The sequence below is a fragment of the Eulemur rufifrons genome, chromosome 8 (assembly GCF_041146395.1).
Source record: "Eulemur rufifrons isolate Redbay chromosome 8, OSU_ERuf_1, whole genome shotgun sequence".
NCBI classification, from domain to species: Eukaryota; Metazoa; Chordata; class Mammalia; order Primates; family Lemuridae; genus Eulemur; species Eulemur rufifrons.
This window is the reverse complement of record NC_090990.1, coordinates 77,042,802-77,065,556: the sequence shown is the minus strand read 5'-3', so window position 1 is coordinate 77,065,556 and position 22,755 is coordinate 77,042,802. Positions and strand designations below refer to the sequence as shown.

The window sequence follows — 22,755 nt, the reverse complement described above, 5'->3', positions numbered from 1 at the left end:
ACAATGTATGCATAAATACATAGGAAAATACCTGACAATTAGAAAGCACTCAAAAGAGGAGTCTTTATATTTAATATATTTAATTTTAAAATTTCATTTTAATGAATACTTGTTCCTTTTCTAAGTTAACATCATCACTGGTATCTATTGGGAAACTATTGCATATGTAAAATTGCTCTTTAAACTACCATGACAATGTTCATAGTATCCTCAGTTTTAATTGGAAGAAGATCAACTAATCCAACATTTCCTATAGTACAGAAGTCTTTATGCTGCATTTTACCTGTCAGGTAGCCATCTATATTCAAGGGATAGGGAGTCCCATTGTAGCTAATTTCATTGTTGAATTTACAACAAATTAATTATTAAAATAATAAAACCAATAATGCGTGCTGAATCACTGGTTCCAATTTTCTTTTAAATAAAATGAACAATAGGCCTTTTCTTCATAGTTGCCTTTCCAATATTTGAAGATAGCTATTGGGATTCCTTCCAACCATTATATAGATATATATATTGTGTGTGTGTGTGTGTATGTGTGTGGTATTTGTATATGAGAGAGAGACAGAGAGAGAGAGAGAGAAAGAACATCCTATTCACTCTGTTATGTTTGTTGATCTTTTATTTAAACTGTCAGACATGGAACCAAATGTGTTCTTCTGAGTGTATAGTATCATTGTAGATCCCATATATAAAAATTTCACAGCATATATTCTGATGATGCTTATTCTTGTAAAGTGAATTTTAGGAGGACTGTAAAAATAGCCATTTTTATTGCAGAAGTAAATAAAAATACCTTCTTGTCAAACAATATGAAGTATAGCTATCAAAACTTGAAAGTTCCTCTTCAGCCCCTTTATTGCTGAACTCAGCCCATTCCCCAGAGATGGTAAGTGTGAGCAGTTCAAAATTCAACATTCTGTGCATTTACATGAACATATACTAAATGTAATCATATGCGCTTTTTTTTGCCACCAATGAGACTATACCATATATATTGTTCTGCTTCTTGTTGTTAACTCTTAATATTATATGTCAGAGCTATTTGTATGTCAGTTGTAAAGGTTTTCACTGTTTTGCTACCAAGAAAATCCACAACACTTCAAGGAACATCTTTGTATATGTAGTTGTGTCTATGCACTAATGGAATAGATTGCTTAAAATGGAATTTCTAGACAAAAAGGCATATACATTGAGATATTGCAAATTATATTTAAAAATCTAATAAAGATTTATTCACATAATTTTACATATCTAGAGTCATAGACCCAAGCTATGAATATTTATATTTTTCAAAAAAATGAAATGATATATGGATTACAAAAGAATCCCCAAATTTGATATCTAGTAGATTAACACCCCTTAAGCGTTTATCCCTATATGCTTATAGCTGAATGTTTATGTTTCTGATCAATTTTCTCTGGTTTTGACAGTAATATTAGCTAGGCACTATACCAAGTGATTTCCAAGAATTTTATCATTTAATACTTCTCAAGTCGCTATGACATTATTGGTTTTAATGATCCTGTTTCACAGATAGGGAAAACTGACGTTTTAGGAAGTTAAGGAGCTTGCTCAAATCACAATTGTATTAAGCAACTGAGCTAAGACTTAAACCTAATTGGTTGGACTTCGCCATTTCTTCTCTTAGCATTAAGCCATAGGTTTTCTTAGGCAAAAACAATACAAAGATGGTCCTCTTTGTAACTGCTGCACTGTCACTTCTCAATAATAACTGAGAAGTGGGAACTTTCATGTCACAAAGACTTGATTTTCAGTCTCATTCTATCCTTATAAACTGTGTGGCACTGAACAAGTTATTGATTCAGCTTGAGCTTCCTTTTTTCATGTACAAAATTGAGAGGACAGCACCTGCCTTTCACAGAGTCACAAGGGTTAAATTACACAAGGTGCATGAAGCCCCACCCTTACTGTCTGGCACGTGGAAATCACTCCATGAATGGTGCTGTTACTCATTCCACTAACAGCAGCTGACACTTTCAGAAAAGAGAATGGCTCCTTCCTTGGTGAATATTAATTCTCTTGCTTTAATATAAAATGCCTGGCACATGCTAGGTACTGAGTTATTGAATACAAATCAACTATGAACATATTAAATACATTATGAAGCAGATAAACATTGCTATAAAGGTATGAAGACAGAGAAAAAATCATGGAAAACTCAACTAAAATTAGGCATTTTCAGAAAAAAATTTTTAGCTTTTCCCAAAAAATTAAAATGACAACATCAAATAATTGACTTTGTTTTTCCTGTTTCTCCCTTTTGGATTTCACATCTCTACATATAACCCTAGATGCTTTTATTGAATTATGCTAATGTTCTCAGAAGACCTTAATCCATGTGTAAAAATGTATTTTTAAATGGCTGCGCTTCATGTATTTATAAGTATATTAGCTTCATTAACATTTTAAGCTTGTTTTAGTAAAGCATAAATTTGTTGGTGCTTGATTTATAGGTATTTTATAAAAATCAATCTCAACTCTAAATCCTTGAAATTCTTGATTTGCTAATATTTTCTTTCTTCTAGATGATGTTAAAACTATTAACAATTAGACAAAGTTCAATTTCTAGTGAATTTGGTATCCATTTAATTCATTATATTTTAATTAATATAAGCAAATTAAAACTACATTTTCTTTTTGTATACACAGTGAGCATGAGTGAGTATTATAACCCAATTTCTGTTTTATTGGCAGCTAGAGCTATTATCAGCGAGTTTATTGTGGACTTAGTTCTAACAATTAATTGTGTAACAGTAGCTGTCCTAGGAGTCAAATGATTAGGGAAAAAACAAACAGAATTAAACTCAATTATTCAAAATTCCAGCTATCCAAAATTAGCATATGTTCCACACTATCTTGCCCATTAAAAATTCCTTTTCTCTTCAAGGATTTAGTCATGCAAAGTAAATTTCTGCCTCCTTTTCACCAACAAACTTGAGTTCTGATATGGTCATTAAAATCCTTACATATTGCTTTAGTGCATGGACCTTTTGCTTCTCAAAAATTTTTAAAAAAATCTATTGATGTCTGCCTGTGAGATTTTTTTCCCTTTGGAGTCAAAATAATCTTATCAACATTATGCCATTGCTAAATGACAGCTTTTACGGAAGGAGAAAAAGGAGGGGACATGTATGGTTCTCTTTAGGTATCAGAAGATAGAAAAATCTATCCTTACAGGCATCATGCTTTTGTCTCCAATTTAAAATTGGTTTTATTGTATCACCAAACACACAAGAACAACACAGAATGTAATACCAAAGTAAACTAAATAAATGCTCCCTCTGAAATCAATTGTCCTTGAGGTTGGTAGAGATTATATAATAATAGCAACATTTCCATAATTTTTGTTATGTGCTGGCCCTTTATATAATATATATTAAATCATTATTCCCCAAAATAATTATTTGAATTTATAATTTTCATTATTTAATAGATGAAAAAATTGAGATACAGTTATATTAAGAAATTTTCACAAAGTCACACAACTTGTAAGTGGAATGAAGATTTAAACCTCAGCAATTGGCTCCATTGTCTGACTGATGTTGTAATTAGTTCATCCTCAAATAACCTTCCTTCTAGAATTCATACTAGTAGTATTTATAAAACATATGATGTTTTCTGGATTCAGGATTAGGTCTAAAAAAGTGTATAATTTTCAAATAAATGTGAAATTTTTCTAAGGGAATAACAGTAAGGAATGAATAATTGGACTCAAATTATTTACCTTGAAACAACTTATGCAGTTGATAAGGGCTGGTGTTTTGGTATCAGTCTTGGATAAACGGTTAGGACCTAAACTGATTAATCAGGAAAAAAATGCCATAGGTGCTTAATGAATATTTTGTGGATAGACAGATGGACAGATGAATGGATAAATAAAGACTGAATAAGGAACCTGATTAAGTCATAACACGTTCATACATATATATCAATATATAGTACTATAAATAATGGTAGCATTTTTGAAATTGTTTCAAGTATGTGACAAAAGAGTATTATATTCTTATGCCACATTTTACTAATCCACTCATGTATTGATGAGCATTTGGGTTGTTTCCACATCTTTGCGATTGTGAATTGTGCTGCTATAAACATTCAGGTGCAGCTGTCTTTTTTATAGAATGTCTTTTGTTCTTTTGGGTAGATGCCCAGTAATGGGATTGCTGGATCAAATGGTAGGTCTACTTGTATCTGTTTAAGGTATCTCCATATTGCTTTCCACAGGGGTTGCATTAGTTTGCAATCCCACCAGCAGTGTGTGAGTGTTCCTGTCTCTCTACATCCACACCAACATGTATTGTTTTGGAACTTTTTGATAAAGGCCATTCTCACTGGAGTTAAGTGATATCTCATGGTGGTTTTGATTTGCATTTCCCTGATGATTAGAGATGTTGAGCATTTTTTCATATGGTTGTTGGCCATTCTTCTATCTTCTTTTGAAAAATCTCTATTCATGTCCTTTGCCCACTTTTTGATACGGCTGTTTGATTTTTTCTTGCTGATTTTCCTGAGTTCTAAATAGATTCTAGTTATCAGCCCTTTGTCGGATGTGTAGCATGCGAAAATGTTTTCCCATTCTGTAGGTTGTCTGTTTGCTCTTGTGACTGTTTCTTTGGCTGTGCAGAAGCTTTTTAATTTAATCAGGTCCCATTTATTTATTTTTGTTGTTGCCTTAGGGGTCTTCTTCATAAATTCTTTGCCTAGGCCAATGTCTATAAGAGTCTTTCCCATATTTTCTTTTAGAATTCTAATAGTTTCACACCTAAGGTTTAAGTCTGTTATCCACCGTGATTTGATTTTTGTGAGAGGTGAAAGGTGTGGGTCCAGTTTCAGTCTGTACTCAGCTATAAGAAATAATGGTGATATAGAATCTCTTATGTTCTCCTGGATAGAGCTGGAACCCATTCTACTAAGTGAAGTATCCCAAGAATGGAAAAATAAGCACACATATACTCACCAGCAAATTGGTTTCCCTGATCATCACCTAAGTGCATATTTGGGAATAACACCAACTGGGTGTCGGACAGATGTGGGGTGGGGAGGGGGTAGGTGTATACATGCATAATGAGTGCAATGTGCACTGTCTGGGGAATGGCCATGCTTGGTTCTGACTCGGGGGGGTGAGGGGGCATGGGCAATATACATAACCTAAACTTTTGTACCCCCATAATAAGCTGAAATAAAAAAAAATTTTAAAGAGTATTATATTCTTAAAAAAAAAGTTTCCTTAAAATCAGATTGATTAACTTAATTCAAAATCTCTGGCTTACTTAAATGTTTTTCTAAAACATGAATCAATCCAAAAGTGTTCTGTGCAATTTATCAAAGAAGCTCTATGGATTCAACAAAATGATTTGCATTTTAAGTTGTGACTACATGGAGGGCCCAGACTGATTTGAGACCAAAAGTTACAGTTCAGCCTAGTCCACCAGCTATTCCATAAAGGCCACTTCAGTTCAAATCAGAATTCTTGGCAGCAACATTGCAACTTAAAGATCCACTTCATTTTCTGTATGTTTATGCGTTTGAACCTGCAGCTTATTTCAAAACGTGGGGACTCAGAATGGCTTGATTTTTATTGGAGGATTCCACACAGTTGAAACAGAATGGCTGGATGTAACTGAATTTCCCATTGGGATCATCTGGCCACCCCATGTAGATGAAGGCTTAATTTAAATGGCATGTTACCTATTAGTTCATTTAAGTTTATAGGATTTCAATTTCTTGATTTAAACCTTGTTGTTTCCTTAAGGATGGAGTCCACATTCACATTTCCTGAACTTCTCAAACTGGCTTCTTCCTCCCTAGTCTTTGGTCTAAAATCATTAATCACTGCAGTAATGACAAAAGTTTTAAAAATCTTTATCTCAATAACTGTGATTCTGGAAGTCTTTATGCATTTTAATTGGCATATGTACAACTCTGTATGGCATTGATATATGCATTTTCTTTGCACTGAAAGTTTTAATTTTGAACCTATTATTTCTTCATTTCTGTCATTTTAAAACTAAAAAGAAATTTCTATATAACAATTTAGAAATATTCTTTTATATACCTTCAGTTTCCTTCCAGAAATCTTTCTTAGTGGATGTGAAAGTCATTTTTAAAACCTATTCCCCATAAAAATTCTGAGAACAGGTAGATTATATTCCATATTAAATCAGTTGATTTATAAAAAGAATCAAACAGAGTTTATAATGGAAATAAAAACTGAGCTTACTATTGCCCAGCAACAGAAGGGTCCATTTCTTCATTGTTGGATCTCATTTCCTCAGAGAACATAATTACTCTTAATTTAAAAAAAAAAAAAAAAAATCCTTATTGGTTTGAAAGGTTTTCCTGTTCTTTACATATATTAGAAAAGTCTTAGAAAAGGAAGAAAAACATAAAGTAGAAAATGTCTTATTGACCTAATTGAACATCTTCAAATGCCAGTGAGGATTTGCTGATGTTTTTAATACCTGTGTAATGATGTTGCCCTTTAAGTGTAACTGGTTAAATTTTCAAAGCTGTGTTCTGGGATTTTGCCATTCCATGTCCATTAATATCAATTGGAATATGTGGCCAAATCCCTGTATACCACTTTGGGATTTTACCCCTTGGTGTTAATGATAGTCTTCTAACAGTGCATTTAGAAATAAATTATTTATCTGCTTAGCTCAAATTTCCTTTACTCTCTTGGGTCAACTACATAAGGAAAAAAAGGAATCCCAATATTTCATTATTACTTCAAAATGACATGTATGTAAAGAAGCCATTAGCTTAGTATATATTGAACATGAGAGTTATACAGAGATATCTATGTGTCTATCTTAAGGTTTAAGTTGCAAATAAAAATATGTATATATAAATGTGCATGTGTAGCCTCACTATTAATTCTTCTGTCCACTATGTTAGCCTTGTTTATGGTTAAAACAAAGACTAAGAAGAAACTCTTGATAAATATTCTAATATGGAAATTGAATCTTGACATCCAGTTTCTAATTTGACTGAACTGAATACCTGTGTTCTAAATGTCTGTTATAGAATCTGAAATGTCATCAATTGAATATTCTTAGCTAAGAGATACTAACACACCTAGAGGAAGCTTTTTCAGGTGTGGGAGCAACAAGCAGACATTTCCACAAACATTTTTGTTTTCAATATAAAAGCATCAGTTATGCATAGGTTCAGTTGTATCTGAAATGGATATTAACAGGCTAAAAAGAAAGCTGTTTTTTTTAGGGGAGGGACTTTATTTTTCAGACCAGTTTTATGTTCACAGCAAAATTGAGAGGAAGGTCCAGAGATTATACAACCACTGCCCCACACATGCACAGCCTCCATTATCAACATCCCCCACTAGACTGCTACAGTTGTTACAAATGATGAATCTACAATGACACATACATAATAATCACCCAAAGTCCATAGTTTACATCAGGATTCACTCTTGGCATTATACATTCCATAAGTTTGAAAAAATGTAAAACAACATGCATCTACCAATGTAGTATCATATATAGTATTTTCACTGTCCCAAAAATCCTCTTTGCTCTGTCTATTTATACCTCCCTCCCACTCCTGGCAACCACTGATATTTTTACTGTCTCCATAGTTTTGCCTTTTCCAGAGTGTCTTATAGTTGGAATCACAATATCTAGCCTCTACAGATGAAAAGACACTAATTTTAAGGAAAGCTCTGTGTAATTCCTTAAAGTGAGCACTCCAATCAATACATATTGATAATGAGAGTGACTACACTTACGGTAGTGGAGATCATGATAAAGTACTCACCACACGAGGCCAAATCAGTTGCTTGTTTGTGTTTGTGAAGCCCTGGTTTAAGGCAATGTCAGATTCTGTGCAAATATTAATAGAACGATCTTTGGTTCAGAAAATGCTTTAAAGGACCACTGACTTATGAGGGAAGACCAGGAATATCACATTATATTCCTTTGTTATGAAGGCATTAATTTACTCTGGGATATTTAACACTTCAGATTTCAAAGAAGTCTTAGCACAGTATATTCATTTTTATAATGAGCCCAAAGTATTTTGTCCATCTGTATAGTTTTCATTGCTATTAGGGAATAATATACTGATAATGTTTGACTAATTAAAACATCTAAAAAACTAAATTACAAATACTCTAATTACTGGATTCTAGTAAATTCTCTTGATTAAAACTTTCTAAGATATGAAAAATTAGATTAGGCTTCATATATTTCTTCAAATTGTTGGAAATATATGTAAGAAGCAATATGGAATCTGTAAGTTCATCAGCACCTTGCTTGTTTTGTAGTATCTATATTCATACCAGCTGCTTTATACTTTACAGAAACATAATATGGCTGTATGTCTATTTATGTACTGTATATGATTGTTTTTCTTTCTCAAAATCTGCTATTCCTTGTGTGTTTAAAACAGGTGCTTGAATGTTCTATATAATTTTTTACACATTACTTTATATCAAATTGTAATATGAGAGAGTTCTCGGGTTACTATACCCACTTGAATAACATGTCTGCATTCAATAATAGCATCAAAGTCCTTAAAATGAATAAGGACTTTGACAAATAACAACATTTATACATTATATATGTACACATCTTAAGTAGAGATAAAGAAATTTGAAATGTGTCCAGTACATAACAGTATATAAGGCAATAGGTTCAAATGGTCAGAGTGCTAGCCATTGATTATTCTTATTTTCTACAGGAACAGCGATCAGACCTATTGCTTTGAGAGCTGTGACCTCCATTGCTCGTGCTTTGCCTGGATTTCCCATTTTGGCCACTGGTGGAATTGACTCAGCTGAAAGTGGTCTTCAGTTTCTCCATAGTGGTGCTTCAGTCCTCCAGGTAGGACTTGTGTTTGTCTATCCCTTAAAAAGCTCCATCTCACCAATACAACATAAATTGTGTGACAACAAGTATATTCTTTTAGGTCCTCTTGAGAAAGAGAAACTGTGTGAGATCAAATGGCAGCATGCATTAAGTTCCTCTCATGAATTGTGAACAAATCTGAGGTTCATTGCGTGTCCTGTTGAGGGATTACAAACCCTCTATCTTTTTCTAATGTATTTATTCACCCATCTGTTTCTACAATAAATGAGATCAGGTACCAAACACATACTACCCTACTGGATAAAAAACAAATCCATGAGGAAATCTGGGTAAAAGTAAAATCTGAATTGAAAAATAAAATGAAATCAAGGGTATGACAGTCTCTGCCATAAAGTGCTAGAAGGATTACCAGATTTGACTCTGAGCTTCCTGATAGCCAAAGAAGGAAATTATTGGCATCATAACTTTCAAAATATGAAAATATATTGGTTAGTCAGCTTCTTGTGGTACAAAGCTGGGGGAGATTCTTCCACTGTCTTCATGCAGGTATGCTTTGTGATGTAGTGAATTGTACTCTTAATAACATCCCTAAAAATAATAAAAATTGGGATTTTAAAATCATTTATACACTTTTTTTTATAATGTTGCTCAACACGGGCCTAGTACTATCGGCATATTTTACCATAGGAATTTCTCATGCAGGTTTTGTGGTCTGAGTTGACTGGGGGTAACATTTTTATGTGATGACGAGACTGTGAACTCTTCAGTAGTACTCCATTAATGTGGCTTCTCACTACTACTCCATTAATGTGGCTTCTCACTACATAACAATAATGGTAACTGGAAAGCAGAGACTTTAGCGTCACTTGCGTTCTCTGGCAAAAAGATAGAGTGCAAATACCTTGTGTTCTGATTTGTCAATCAGAATTAACATTGTCTTAAGAAATACTTACAGTCTAATTTATGTGGTGAATTGCATTTATAGATTTGTGTATGTTGAACCAGCCTTGCATCTCTGGGATAAAGCCCACCTGGTCATGGTGAATTATTTTTTTGATGTGCTGTTAGATTTGATTTGCTAAGATTTTGTTGAGGATTTTTGCATCTATATTCATAAGGGATATTGATCTGTAGTTTTCTTTTTTGTTGTTGTTGTTGTGTCCTTTCCTGGCTTTGGTATCAAGGTGATAATTGGCTTCATAGAATGAGTTGGGGAGGATACCATCTTTCTAAATGTTGTGGAATAATTTCTGTATTATAGGTATGAGTTCTTTGTATGTTTGGTGAAATTTGGGTGTGAACCCATCTGGTCCAGGACTTTTCCTTGTTGGACTCTAAGGTGGAAATAATGTGTATCAAAATGATAATGGAGGAAGACTTCTGCTTTTAAGAAGATGGAGTACACTTACTTTTCTCTATGCCTCCTACTAAGTACAACTAAAAACCCTTAAAATCCTTACATAAAAAACTAATATAAGAAGACTGAAAGGTGGAGAGAAGGTAGACTGACTAGGGACCTCAAGACCCATGTGTCTCACACTTGGTGACAAAGAAGCCCAACAACCCAGAAACAATAACAGGTGCAGATGAACAGCCTGTTCTTTCCAGCCAAAGAACCAGGAAAGGGAAAGCCTAGCAAGACAGAAAACTTTTAGACCTAACTCTTCTACTATAGCTCAACAAAACAGATAAAGACCACATCCCCACACCCATCATGCAAGCTAAGGACAGATGGGGATCTTAGACCTCCACTCTTACCTAGCAGCCCCACCTCCCCACTCTTCACTGGGCAATAATGAGCTCCCCCTCCACCCCCACTTGAGAGTAATGAGGTGTCCTTCCTCCTCCCTCCAGGGCTAGTATCAGAGGATACCTAATGGAGAATCAGGACTTTCATCACCACTCTGTGGTAATAGGGCCACTCTCCCTTCCTCTGTACTATGGTGTCAGTCAAAGCCAGGTGGTGAACAGCAACAAAGCTTCCTGCCTCTCTCAGCCTGTAGGCTTATTAGGAGCCAGAACTCTCACTCTCTCCCAGGAGCAACAAGGAGCTGTGCGCCTAAACGGTCAAAGGAGGCTGAGTAAGGAAACTGGGCTTCTATCTCACAGTGAGGAAGCAGCACTCTCCCTTCCCCTACCAGAGTGTTGTCAAGGAAAGCCAGCTAAAACTTTTAAATAATACCAAGAGTCTCTTCATAAAACACCCAAATTGTCAAGAATTCAATGAAAAGTCACTCATCATACCAAGACCAAGGAAGAGCTCAAGCTGAATGACAAAAGACAGTCAATGGATGCCTGCATGAAGAAGACAGAGATGTATAATTATCTGACAAAGATTTTAAAACATCCATTATAAAATTGCATTAACAATCAATTATAAACACGCTTGAAATAAATTAAAAACCAGAAAGCCTTAGCAAAAAAATAGAAGATAGGAAAAAGAATCAAATGGAAATTTTAGGACTGAAAAATCCAGTAACTAAAATACGAAACTGAATTGATGTTCTCAACAACAGAATGGAGAGAACAGAAGAAAGACTCCATGAACTGAAAGGTAGAGCGATAGATATTAACCACTCTGAACAACAGGAAAAAAAGAAAGAAAAAAGCTTCAGGGAACTGTGAGACTATAACAAAGTATCTAACATTCATGTCCTCAGAGTCCCAGAGGAGAGCTGAAAGAAAGTGGGGATGGAAAAGAAATAATGGCTGAAATGTCTCAATTTTTGCAAAGGACATAAACCTATAGATTCAAGAGACTGAGCAAACTCCAAAGAGGACAGATCCAAAGAAATCCACACCAAAGAAACGTGATAGTCAAACTTCTGAAAACTAAAGGCAAAGAAAGAACCTGAAAAGCAGCAAGAGAGAAATGATATCTATAGGGGACAATGATTCTAATGACAGTGAATTTCTCATCAAAACCCATGAAGTCCAGAATGAAGTGGAATAACATTTTTCAAATGCTGAAAGAAAATAATTATCAACTCATAATTCTATACCCTTCAAAAAATGAAGAGGAAATCAAGATATTCTCATCTGAAGAAAAACGAAGAGAATATATTTCTAGGAGACCTTAACTAAAAGAGTGGCTAAAAGAAATTCCTTGAAAAGAAAAGAAATGATAAAAGACAGCACCTTGGGACATCAGGGAGGCAGGACGGCTGTGGAGCAGTGTCTTCAAAAAGAATCTGGAAGATAATAGATGTCCAGACTTGAATATGACCTGAATTTATTTTCGTGAACACACAGAAGTGCAAAGACCAGAGGATACAGATAGGTTATGAGTGGGTTCCAGAACAAACTCCTGCTCATTGCCAGACGTGGGATCATGGATGAGTCACACATGGGAATGAAGATCGTTGACTGTCCACCATGTGCGTATAGAAGTTGCTGTTACATACGGTATTTCCACATCGTACCCAAGAGTGAAATAGTTTTATATTTTTTTGATTGATATCAACTGAGCCTTGGAGGAATGAAAGTCACATGACTAATGATAGAGCCAGAATTCAGACCAAAGTTTTCACAGTCACAAAGTCAATACTCTTCTGACTGGTCATGCTGCCTGCCCCCCATCACAAGACCTGTAAGATGGGAATGCTGGTAACAGGCAGTTTCTTTCCTGTCTACTCAAAGCTTACATAATCAGGCTAGAGCTTGTTCCTTGGAGTTAGTATTCAATAAAGTGAAGAAATGTGAAAACATAGACAAATAAACCAGCATTATGTGTCCTGAGTCCAGATATGTGCTCAGCAGGTAGACCCTAGTATGTAAATATATGTAGAGTATTATGTGTCCTCATAAAAATGTGTGGTGAAATAATTATTCCAATTTCAGTTTCTCCTTATGTTCCTCTTAGATGGAGAATCATAGACTAACTCAGACTATATTGTGAAAATGTCTATATATGAATGGATCCTGGAATTAGAACTGCAAGAATCACTGGGAAAGTTTTAGGGAGAGACCTTTGACATCTTTCTTTTGGGAGCCATGATTCAACTTCAGAAGAATCTACAGTTCTGTCCACTTTTGCTTTCTCCATGGCTTACTCCTTGTTTTTGCCTCCTCTGCACTTTTAAATAGCACGTGGTTGTCATGACCCTCAGATGTACATTACACGGTGACCTTTCAGCTCTAGTTTCTACGTGAAATACCTCAGTAGCTTAATATCTGTTGGTGCAGATGGCCAAGAAAGGAAATCAGTTTGGCTCAAGTTGTCTTTTCTTGCCAGACCTCATCATAAGCCATTGGTTTTCCCATGTATTGATGGGTTGGTATGCAGCAGAAACATTAATACTAAATATTTGTTGAATGAATTTGTTAAACAAAGGTGCTCTAGTTTCAATTTCTATTTACCAGAATTGTGAAGAAGGGGTAAAAAGGTTCACATGGTAGAAAAAGTCATTGTTTCTTCAGCTCTGGCTGGAAATGACCCAGGGACTTTCCAGCTGTGTAGAATGTTGGTTCCCTAATGATTTTATTAAAAATTTAAAGTTCCACACCATAGGCTTTTACTGGTAGAAAATTACAGATTATATATCAATCCTACCATTAGCTTGAGTCAGATTTTTATTCAGCCAGAAAATATGTTTTAACTAATTTTAGCTCAAATATGAACTAAAATCAGTATCAAGACATACTTAGTATGGCCATGAGGTGTAAAACATTTGAATTTATAATTTTGGCGTGGCATTCCAAGGGGTGGAGAATATACAATATTTCCATCTCTCTTCCATTGTAACTGAATTTCACCCAATTCTACTCCCTATTCCTGGGTTAATGTAACCTTTCATTTTCTATACTTCTAAGCTGCTTAATATTATTAGAGAAATTCAGGTAGCTCTGCCAATTGGATTTACTCCAGACCCACAGTGTTTAATGTCAGCTGGGCCTTATGTGCTAGTCTGTATCCCTTTTTATTCAGTTTTTTAACTTCTCATAAAATTCTCTGTAGCAGTTAGTTCAAATCTTTTTCATATGGTTGAAAGCCCTAAAACTCTCTCCATCATCATCCTCTGATTTCTTTGATGCCATCTGATCACTGGCTCTCAGCCCAGCTCAATCCCTGTCTCTGGTTTTGTAATACTTATCAAATCTACCTAATTATTTCTACTCAGAAGTAAAGTGTGTACCAATAAAATGTATTTTTTACAAGATGTATAAGCAGACAAATTAAATATATTTATTAATAAAATTGGGTGATGGTGCTGATACACTAGAATATACAAATAGAAGTCTTATAATGGATACAGAAATAGTAATATAAATAAATATTGTCATTCTGATTTTCTTCACATACTGCCCCTCACATATATAGACTATGTAGATATGTGACTTCAGTACTGAATAAAGATTTATACTCCAATTAGTAACTTCAAATTAAGTTTTAAATGAATCTATGTTTGAAAATTAAGCCATATGACTTTGTGAAGAATACTGGTGTTTCAAAAATGAAAGGATAATTTTTTCATAAGTTGTATAAGTGTAATGTAATATGCCTTCCCTATTATACATCACAGAGATTCAGTCATTCACTTATTCAATAAATATTTATTGAGACCCTATTTTATGTTTAGCACTGTTACAGAAATTTGGAATACTTTTGTGAAAAAAATGTACTAAAACCTGTTACTTAATTGGGCTTACATTCTTGTGATGGGAGAGAGAATAATATGCAATAAATATGAAATATAAGTATATTATTTGGTACATAAGAAAATGATAAGTGCTATAGGAAAAAAAAAAACAGACTTCATTGAGAAGGTAATTTTTTTGTTGTTTATTTTCTCTTTCTTATGTCCTGTCAGAGAGAAGGTAATATTTGTATGAAATATCATTAGTGGTAAATCCAGGAAAATTTTTATTGAAAAAAAAATCCTAGGTTACAGCATCATTTGCTTAAGTTTTTGCTAATTTAGAATTTAACTGAAATATAAAAATCACAAATACAATATAGTATATTATAAATAGTATATCACCTCACAGTTTATAAACTGAAAAGCCTCTTCAGGTTTCAAATTATATTTTAATGGGCAATTTTTACTTTTTGAAGTCTTCAAACAATTTCTTGGAATGTATCATTTCTCAGTGACATTTTTTATTTTGGTTATCTTATGCTGTAACTTGCTTTGACAAGGATGTTAATATTTCAATGGTAAAATATCCAATTGCCTTACCTTAAAAATGCTTTGGTCAATTGTTTTTTCTATTTTTATGACAAATGTCATTGCAATTTTTATAGTGATTGCATTGAATCTAAAGATCACTTCAGGTAGAATGGATATTTTAACAATATTATTAATAATTGTTCCAACTCATGAATATGGGGTATCTTTCCATTTATTTGTGTTTTTTTCAATTTCTTTCATTGATGTTTTATAGATTTCAGTATGCAGGTCTTTCACTTCCTCAATTAAATTTATTCCGAAGTGGGTTTTTTATGCTATTTTAAATGGGATTTAAAAAAATTTTTTTTCTGATAGTTTGTTCTTAGTGTGTAGAAACACTACTGATTTTTGCATGTGGATTTTGTATCCTGCAACTTTATTGAATTTATTTATGCTGTTTTTTGGTGGAGGCTTTAGGGTTTTCTATATATAAGATATGTCATCTACAGAGACAATTTAACTTCTTCCTTTCTGATTGAGATGCTTTTCTTTCTTTCTCTCCCCTGTTTACTCTGGAAGACTTCCAGTACTATGTTGAATAGAAATGAAGAGAGTGGGCATCTTTGTCTTGTTTCTAATCTAAGAAGAAAAGCTTTCAACTTTTCACCCTTGTTGAGTATATTAGCTGTGTGCTTGTGCTACATGGCCTTTACTGTGTTGAGGTGTGTTCCTTCTATATCTAATTTGTTGAGAGTGTTTATCAAGAAAGGATGTTCAATTTCTTCAAATGCTTTTTCTGCACCTATTGAGATGATCATATGGTTTTGGGCTTCATTGCGTTAATGTGGTGTTATCGCAATTATTGATTTGCATAGGATGAATCATTCTTGCATCCCCAGGATGAATCTCATTTGATCATAGTGAATGATTTGAATCCCATTTGATCATGGTGAATGATGCTTTTAATGTGCTGTTGAATTCAGTTTGCTATTACTTTGTTAAAAATTTTTGCATCTGTGTTCATCAGGGATATGGACCTATAATTTTCTTTTCTTTTAGTTCCCTTGTCTGGTTTTGATATCAGGGTAATACCTGATATATATCTTGTGTGTATATATGTATATATATATATATATCTGAGATACATATATATATGGTATATCTTATACCATATACAAAAATCAACTCAAAATGAATTAAAGACATGAAAATAAGACCTGAAACCATAAAACTCCGAAGAGAAAACATAAGAGAAAAGCTAGACATTGGCCTTGGCAATGACGTTTTAGATAGGACACCAAAAGCATAGGCAACAAAAGCAAAAATAAGTGGGACTATGTCGAACTGAAAAACTTCTGCACAGCAAAGGAAACATTCAAAATGAAAAGCCTGCCTATGGGTGTTACCATCCTGAGTGGAAGTTTTCTAGGTTCTTCATAATCAATGGGAGAAAAGAATTTCAGGACACACAAAGTAAGCCAAAGCAACAGTTTTTTACTGAAAGCAAAAGTGAAAGAAGGTTCTCTCAAGAGAGAGCGAGTTGGCAGGCTCCAAAAGAACAGTTGCACTGAAAGGAAGGGGTTTTGGGTCTTACAAAGTTTCATTAATTGAACGGAGTAATATTCAAGGTTAAGGGGTTGGTTTTTGCTAAGAATTTGGGTAGTAATTCCTAGAATTGGGTTCCCTACCATTTTCATGATTTATATAGTTGTTTCAGAACTGTCATGGTGACAAGGGCTGAGAAATGTTAAAACCACAATGTAAATGATATTATAATTAGCCAAAGTTCATGTAAGGTGACCTAGATAGCTGACAAGCCAGTTGAAGCTGGCTCTTGTCTGTGGTTATCAAACCTCCTTAGAGAGACCTTAAGACTTGCACCCACTCTGCAAGGCCCTGCTTCCAGTCTTAAGCCTGTCTCCTACTCTAACTTGAACAGGGAAAAAATATTTGCAAACCTTATATATTTTAAGGGGTTGCTATCCAAAATATATAAGGAGCTCTCACAACTCAATAGCAAAAAAAAAAAAAAAAAAAAAAATGCAAATAAACTTATTTTATTTTAGAAATGGGCAAATAACCTGAAAAAACATTTCTCTAAAGCAGACATCAATGGCCAACAGGTATATGAAAAGATGCTCAACATCACTAATCATCAGGAAAACGCAAATCAAAATCACAATGAAATTATCACCTCACACCTGTTATCATAGCTATTATCAAAAAAGATAAGACGTATTGGTAAGGGTGCATAGAAATGGGAACCCTTATGTACTTCTGGTGGGAATATAAATTGGTGTAGCCATTACATAAAATGGCATGAAGCTTCCTCAAAAATTAAAAATAGAACTGCCATGTGACCCAGCAATTCCTCTTCTGAGTAAATACTCAGGATATGAAGGATATGAAATCAGTACCTCCTAGATATATCTACATTCCCATGTACTTTGCACCATTATTTGCAATAGGAAGATACGGATACAACCTGTGTCTACAAACAGATAAGGATAAAGAAATTACAGTCTATATAAACAATGCAATATTGTTCAGCCTTAGAAAAGATCCTGCCATTTGTTAAAATATAGATGAAACTAGAGGACATTATGCTAAATGAAATAAGCAGGCACAGAAAGAAAAATACTGTATAATCTCTCCTAAATTCAGAATATACTAAAAACCATCAAATACGTAGAAACACTGAGTATAACAGTGGTTATCAGAGATGGGGGAAGGAGGAAGAAGGTTATGGGGAGGTGTGGTTCAAATAGTACATTGTGGTCATGTAGGATAAATAAGTCTAGACATTTAAAGTACAGCATGAAGGCTATAGTTAATAATATTATATTGTATATTAGAAATTTGCTAAGAGAGTAGATTTTGGGTGCTATTAGCACCAAAACAAGAAAAGTAACTGTGTGAAATAAGAGATGTGTTAATTGGCTTTACTGTAATAATCATTTGATTATGAATATGTATAACAAAATATCATGTTGTACATTTTAAGTATATATAATAAAAAATTGGAATAAATGTTTCAATGAATGCCAAATATAAAAATTAAGAAATCAGCTAGAGAGTAATCTGGGTACTCCAGATCATTTTCCTAATACAACGTTAGAGTGAAAATAACTATTACAGCAGAACCAGAGGCAAAATTGTGGCCTAGAAATGAGGTTCAAAACTGATTATGGGTTTGTGTTCCTGGGTAGTTACTCATAACATTGTCAGCCAACCCAGCTGACTTCTAATTTATTTAAGTGAACTTCAGTGTCTTTGAAATCCCTGATTTTTTATCTTATTTGACAGGCTTTCATTAGCTAGAATATGCAAATACAATCTATGAAAAGGACAGATGAAAATTATCAATAAATTTCAGGTACTGAAATTATAAATACTTCCTCATTAAATTATATTCTTAAACTATTTGTACACTCTTGAGATCTTAAAATCTTTTGGGGAGCTACTCTGAAGAATAAAGTTTGATTCAGACTGCCAATTAATTATTTATGAAAAGGATAATAAATAAATAGCTTTAGTAATTCACCTTTAAAACAGTTTGAAGAGAGAACTTTAATAAATTAACACTGGCTTTTTTTTGTTGTTTGTTTTGATTTTGGTTGTTAGTCCCAGACCTAATCTTCACAATGAGTCCTATATCCCTTTCCTCAGATTTAAGTACTTGTCTACAATTTTTGTTAAAAAACTATTTAGGGATTTGTTATTACAACCAAAACTCAGACTGAGTCAGTTGGTTTCAATGATTGGTTTCATCATAAAATGTTCACCCTCCTCTATAGATAAAGACGGTAAGTACTATAGTACCTTTTTTTCACTGAATGACTATGGGTTTCTATGATTTATTTTAATGATATTGCCATTATAATTCAATCTCTTAAGCACTTTGATTCAGGGCATTAGAAATTATAGGAAGCCATCAGTTCATTCATGTACAGTTATGACTTGTGCCTCATTGAGATTATATGGGTGTTTTTACAATTTTATTCCATGTTTTCTGTAGGAGTTTGTTACTGAAGTTAATAGAAAATTCCGAAATAAAACAGAAAGATGGAATACTGTGGGCATTTGCTGTGGGTAGTTATGGTCATGTGATGGTCACTCATGAGATTCAGATAACCAAATCAGTTTTTATCAATAGTCAAAGTTGTTCTGATGGAGCTAGTTCAAATTAAATGGAACTTTTCAATGCGATCAAGAAATGTATTATTTTATTAAAACTAGAGAAAAACAAGTAATTGAAGCAGCACAATGATACTATTTCCACGAGTGCAGAGGGATGCATTATCAATATTATTTCTTCGTCAGAATACACATGGAGATTTCAGTGTTCCAACTTTATTGATGGGTATCTTTAGGTGGTAAAAATTTTTCATACTATATTATAAATTTTCTTTGGGTAGGTAGAAAATATTTATTCAATGATTTCTGATTTTTTCCATTATTTTTTTAAAGCCAGAGTATGATACATGAAGTAAGAATAGTTGACACTATTCAAAGTTATTTCAAATGACATCAGAACTGTTTCACATAAATAGTTAAAACAGACATACTTTTTCTTTTCATTAGGCAGTTTCATTTATAACTTTAAGAATAATGTGTAAGTGGGGATTTTAAAAAATGGAAACTCACTGGGCGCGGTGGCTCACGCCTGTAATCCTAGCACTCTGGGAGGCCGAGGTCAGGAGTTCAAAACCAGCCTGAGCAAGAGCGAGACCCCGTCTCTACTAAAAATAAAAAGAAATGATCTGTCCAACTAAAAATAAATATAGAAAAAATTAGCTGGGCCTGGTGGCGCATGCCTGTAGTCCCAGCTACTCGGGAGGCTGAGGCAGTAGGATCGCTTAAGCCCAGGAGTTTGAGGTTGCTGTGAGCGAGGCTGACGCCATGGCACTCTAGCCCGGGCAACAGAGTGAGACTCTGTCTCAAAAAAAAAAAAAAAAGGAAACTCTATATTCTTATAATATATAAGAAAAAATATGGTCTTAGTATCCATTCTCTGAAGTTCTAATGACTGTGTCAATTATTACATTATTTTAAATTACTTTAATGGAAGGTTATTTTCAAGAGGTTTTAGTTTTTAAAAAGCATCTTGATTCCAGTGCAATAAATGTTGTTTATAAGCAAAGAGAAGAAATTAAATGGAAACCTACTAGGTCTTTGAATGACTACACACTCTCCACTTGATAGAAGCATTAACATCTGGATTCAAAGGAAACTAATTGAAATTCAATCTAATATTTTTGAAAGTAAGTTTTACTGTAGAAAAAAATAATAGCATCACATGATGACTATTTTATGTTAGAGAATATCCACTGAGTTAGCAAAGATATTTGCAGATATAGCTACATGAAATTTCTTACCTTACATACACATTCTTGCCAAAATTTTTCTTGACCCTGACTTAAATTCTTTATGTTGTCTGTCCCTTTTTGCACTGTATGTATGATGTGGTCAACTACTAATCAGGCTTTTTTGTCAAGGAATCTTCATATGCTTGACCAAAGTTTTAAACTACTATTTAAATTTCTATTATTCAGGATTAATTCATTTATTTATTTCTTAATTCAATGCTGTGGGTATATTAGTAAGCATTTTTGAACCCATTTTATAGATTTGCAGAGTCACAGTTTGTAATTTCCTTGAGTTGGTTTTATCAGTTGGCTACCCAGTAGGACTAGAAAACAAGTTTCCTGATTTGTAATCTGTGATTTGAGATGTCTGCATTTCCCACTATCCCTGTTACTGTACTCAGGAAATGTCCTAGCAAAATGAAAGAAAAATTCGTCATAACAAACATGTGAATACTTGCTCTGTCTTTTGTTTATTGACTGCTCATTCATTCTCAGTTCTTGAACTCTAACTGTGCATAGTTTTGTTGTTTTTTTTTTTTTTTTTTTTTTTGCATAGTTTGTTTTTGTGCGATCTTATTTTACAGGTGAGCTGCTTGCTCCTGTCTTTAGAAAGTAATTAATTCCTGACTTCTTCAGTTTCCAAAATTACTCTAAATTCTGATCAATCTTTCAAAGTGCTGAGTAAAGGAAATTCTGAAGTTTCTAGAAGATTGGCTACCCTGAGGCTCTTGAGCTCTGTTTGGGTAAAACCTAGAATTTATCACATTGTTGGGTAACATGAAATTTGGGCACACTAACTTACCAGGTGGATTCAGAAAAAGCAAGAGATGCATGTGTGATTGTTCCAATAGAAGAAGATAAAGCTAACTGATAAAAGTAAGGTCCTATCCTTGGTTGTAAAAACTTAATTAGACATCTAAAATGGAGATAATCATGGCAAAGAGAAGATTTTGTGGAAAAGCCATAGAAGGATTTAATTGACAATAAGATCAACAATATAGCTTCCCCAAAATAGTTGATCTTAATTACATTTGAAATATGGTATCTAGAAAAAGGGAAATGATGTGCTCAGTGAATGCTCATCAACTGACATTTTCATTCATCACCTAGTGAGTCCCCACTATGTGCCAGGCATGGCTGGAGCATCGAGGATATATGGATACTTTCTGACATCTGCCACCTACTCTCAGGAACCTTGCATTGTTCAAAGGAGTGATGTCTTAGTTACTTATAACAGAATACCAGAAACTGGGTAATTTATAAAGAAAATGAATTTATTTCATATAATTATGGAGATTGAGAAGTCCAAGGTCAAGGGACCACATCTGGTGAGAGCCTTTTAGCTGGTGGGGACTCTCTGAGGAGTCCTGAGGCAGCACAGAGTATCACACAGTAAGGGGGCCGAGCATGCTCATGTCTCTCTTCCTCTTTTTATAAAACCACCAGTTCCACTCCCATGACAACCCATTGATCCATTAATCTATTAATGGACTAATCCATTCATGAGGGCAGAGCCTTCATGATCCAGTCACCTCTTAAAGGTCCCACCTCACAGTACTGCCACACTGGGGATTAACTTTCAACATGAGGTTTGGAGGGGATATTCAAACCATAGCAAGTGATAAAATAATTGAGCTACTCAGAGAACTGGGAAAAGAGTATCCCCTGGCAGAAGGAAGAGCAAGAGCATACATACAAAGGCCCTAGTTGTACAAAGGTGTGAGCAATCATGACCTGTCTCAGCAGTGGCAAGACATATGAGCAGAGGTGAGAATGATAGGAGACAAAGTGGGAGTCGTAGGCAGAGGTGAATCTTGTGGGGCACAGTAGGTCATGGTAAAGATTTTAGATGTTAATTCTAAATTCAATGGAAAGCACTTGCAGAGTGACAGGTCTTCAAGGATTGGCAAGGTCATTATATTTTCGTAGGCCAGCACCACACCCTTTCTCTGTCACCTCAGATCCACAAGCAAATGCTCAGTGGGCTCTTTCTCTTATACTTTGTACTTCCATGGCATTTTGTTCATTTTTAATTAATAGTTTTTGTCCTCCATGATTTCAGTTCTCCTCTCTGCTAGGGTTACTGTCAGCCTCTTTCACCCTTGATTAGCTGCTTACAAATATTTTTTGACTATTTGTGCCCTTATCAACACAAATTTGTCACTTCTAGAGGAAATGTATCTCCAAAGCACATGTTCTATTAATGGGAGAATGTCATCATTAACTTTCTATACAAAGAAAAACATTATTAAATATTAATCCAAAAATCAGACCAACACAAACCCCTCTCCAGAGTCATTAAGTTCTATTATGTGCTTAATATATTTAAAATTTTCCCCACAGTTCAGATCAGAATAGATTGTTTGTGCCACTGTACATATTTCTCTTGCAACAAAAAAGGTAACATGCAGGCCACAAAAAGAC

The 22,755-nt window shown here is 34.2% G+C and overlaps 1 protein-coding gene across 1 annotated transcript in view; it reads left to right on the top strand.

Annotated features, from left to right (window-relative positions):
• DPYD (dihydropyrimidine dehydrogenase) overlaps positions 1–22,755 on the top strand; it is a 799,420-nt gene that overhangs the window by 641,090 nt on the left and 135,575 nt on the right. Inside the window, exon 19 of the mRNA XM_069478264.1 lies at positions 8,725–8,867. Within this exon, the coding sequence (XP_069334365.1) occupies positions 8,725–8,867 (143 nt within the window). The remainder of the gene's footprint in view (positions 1–8,724; positions 8,868–22,755) is intronic.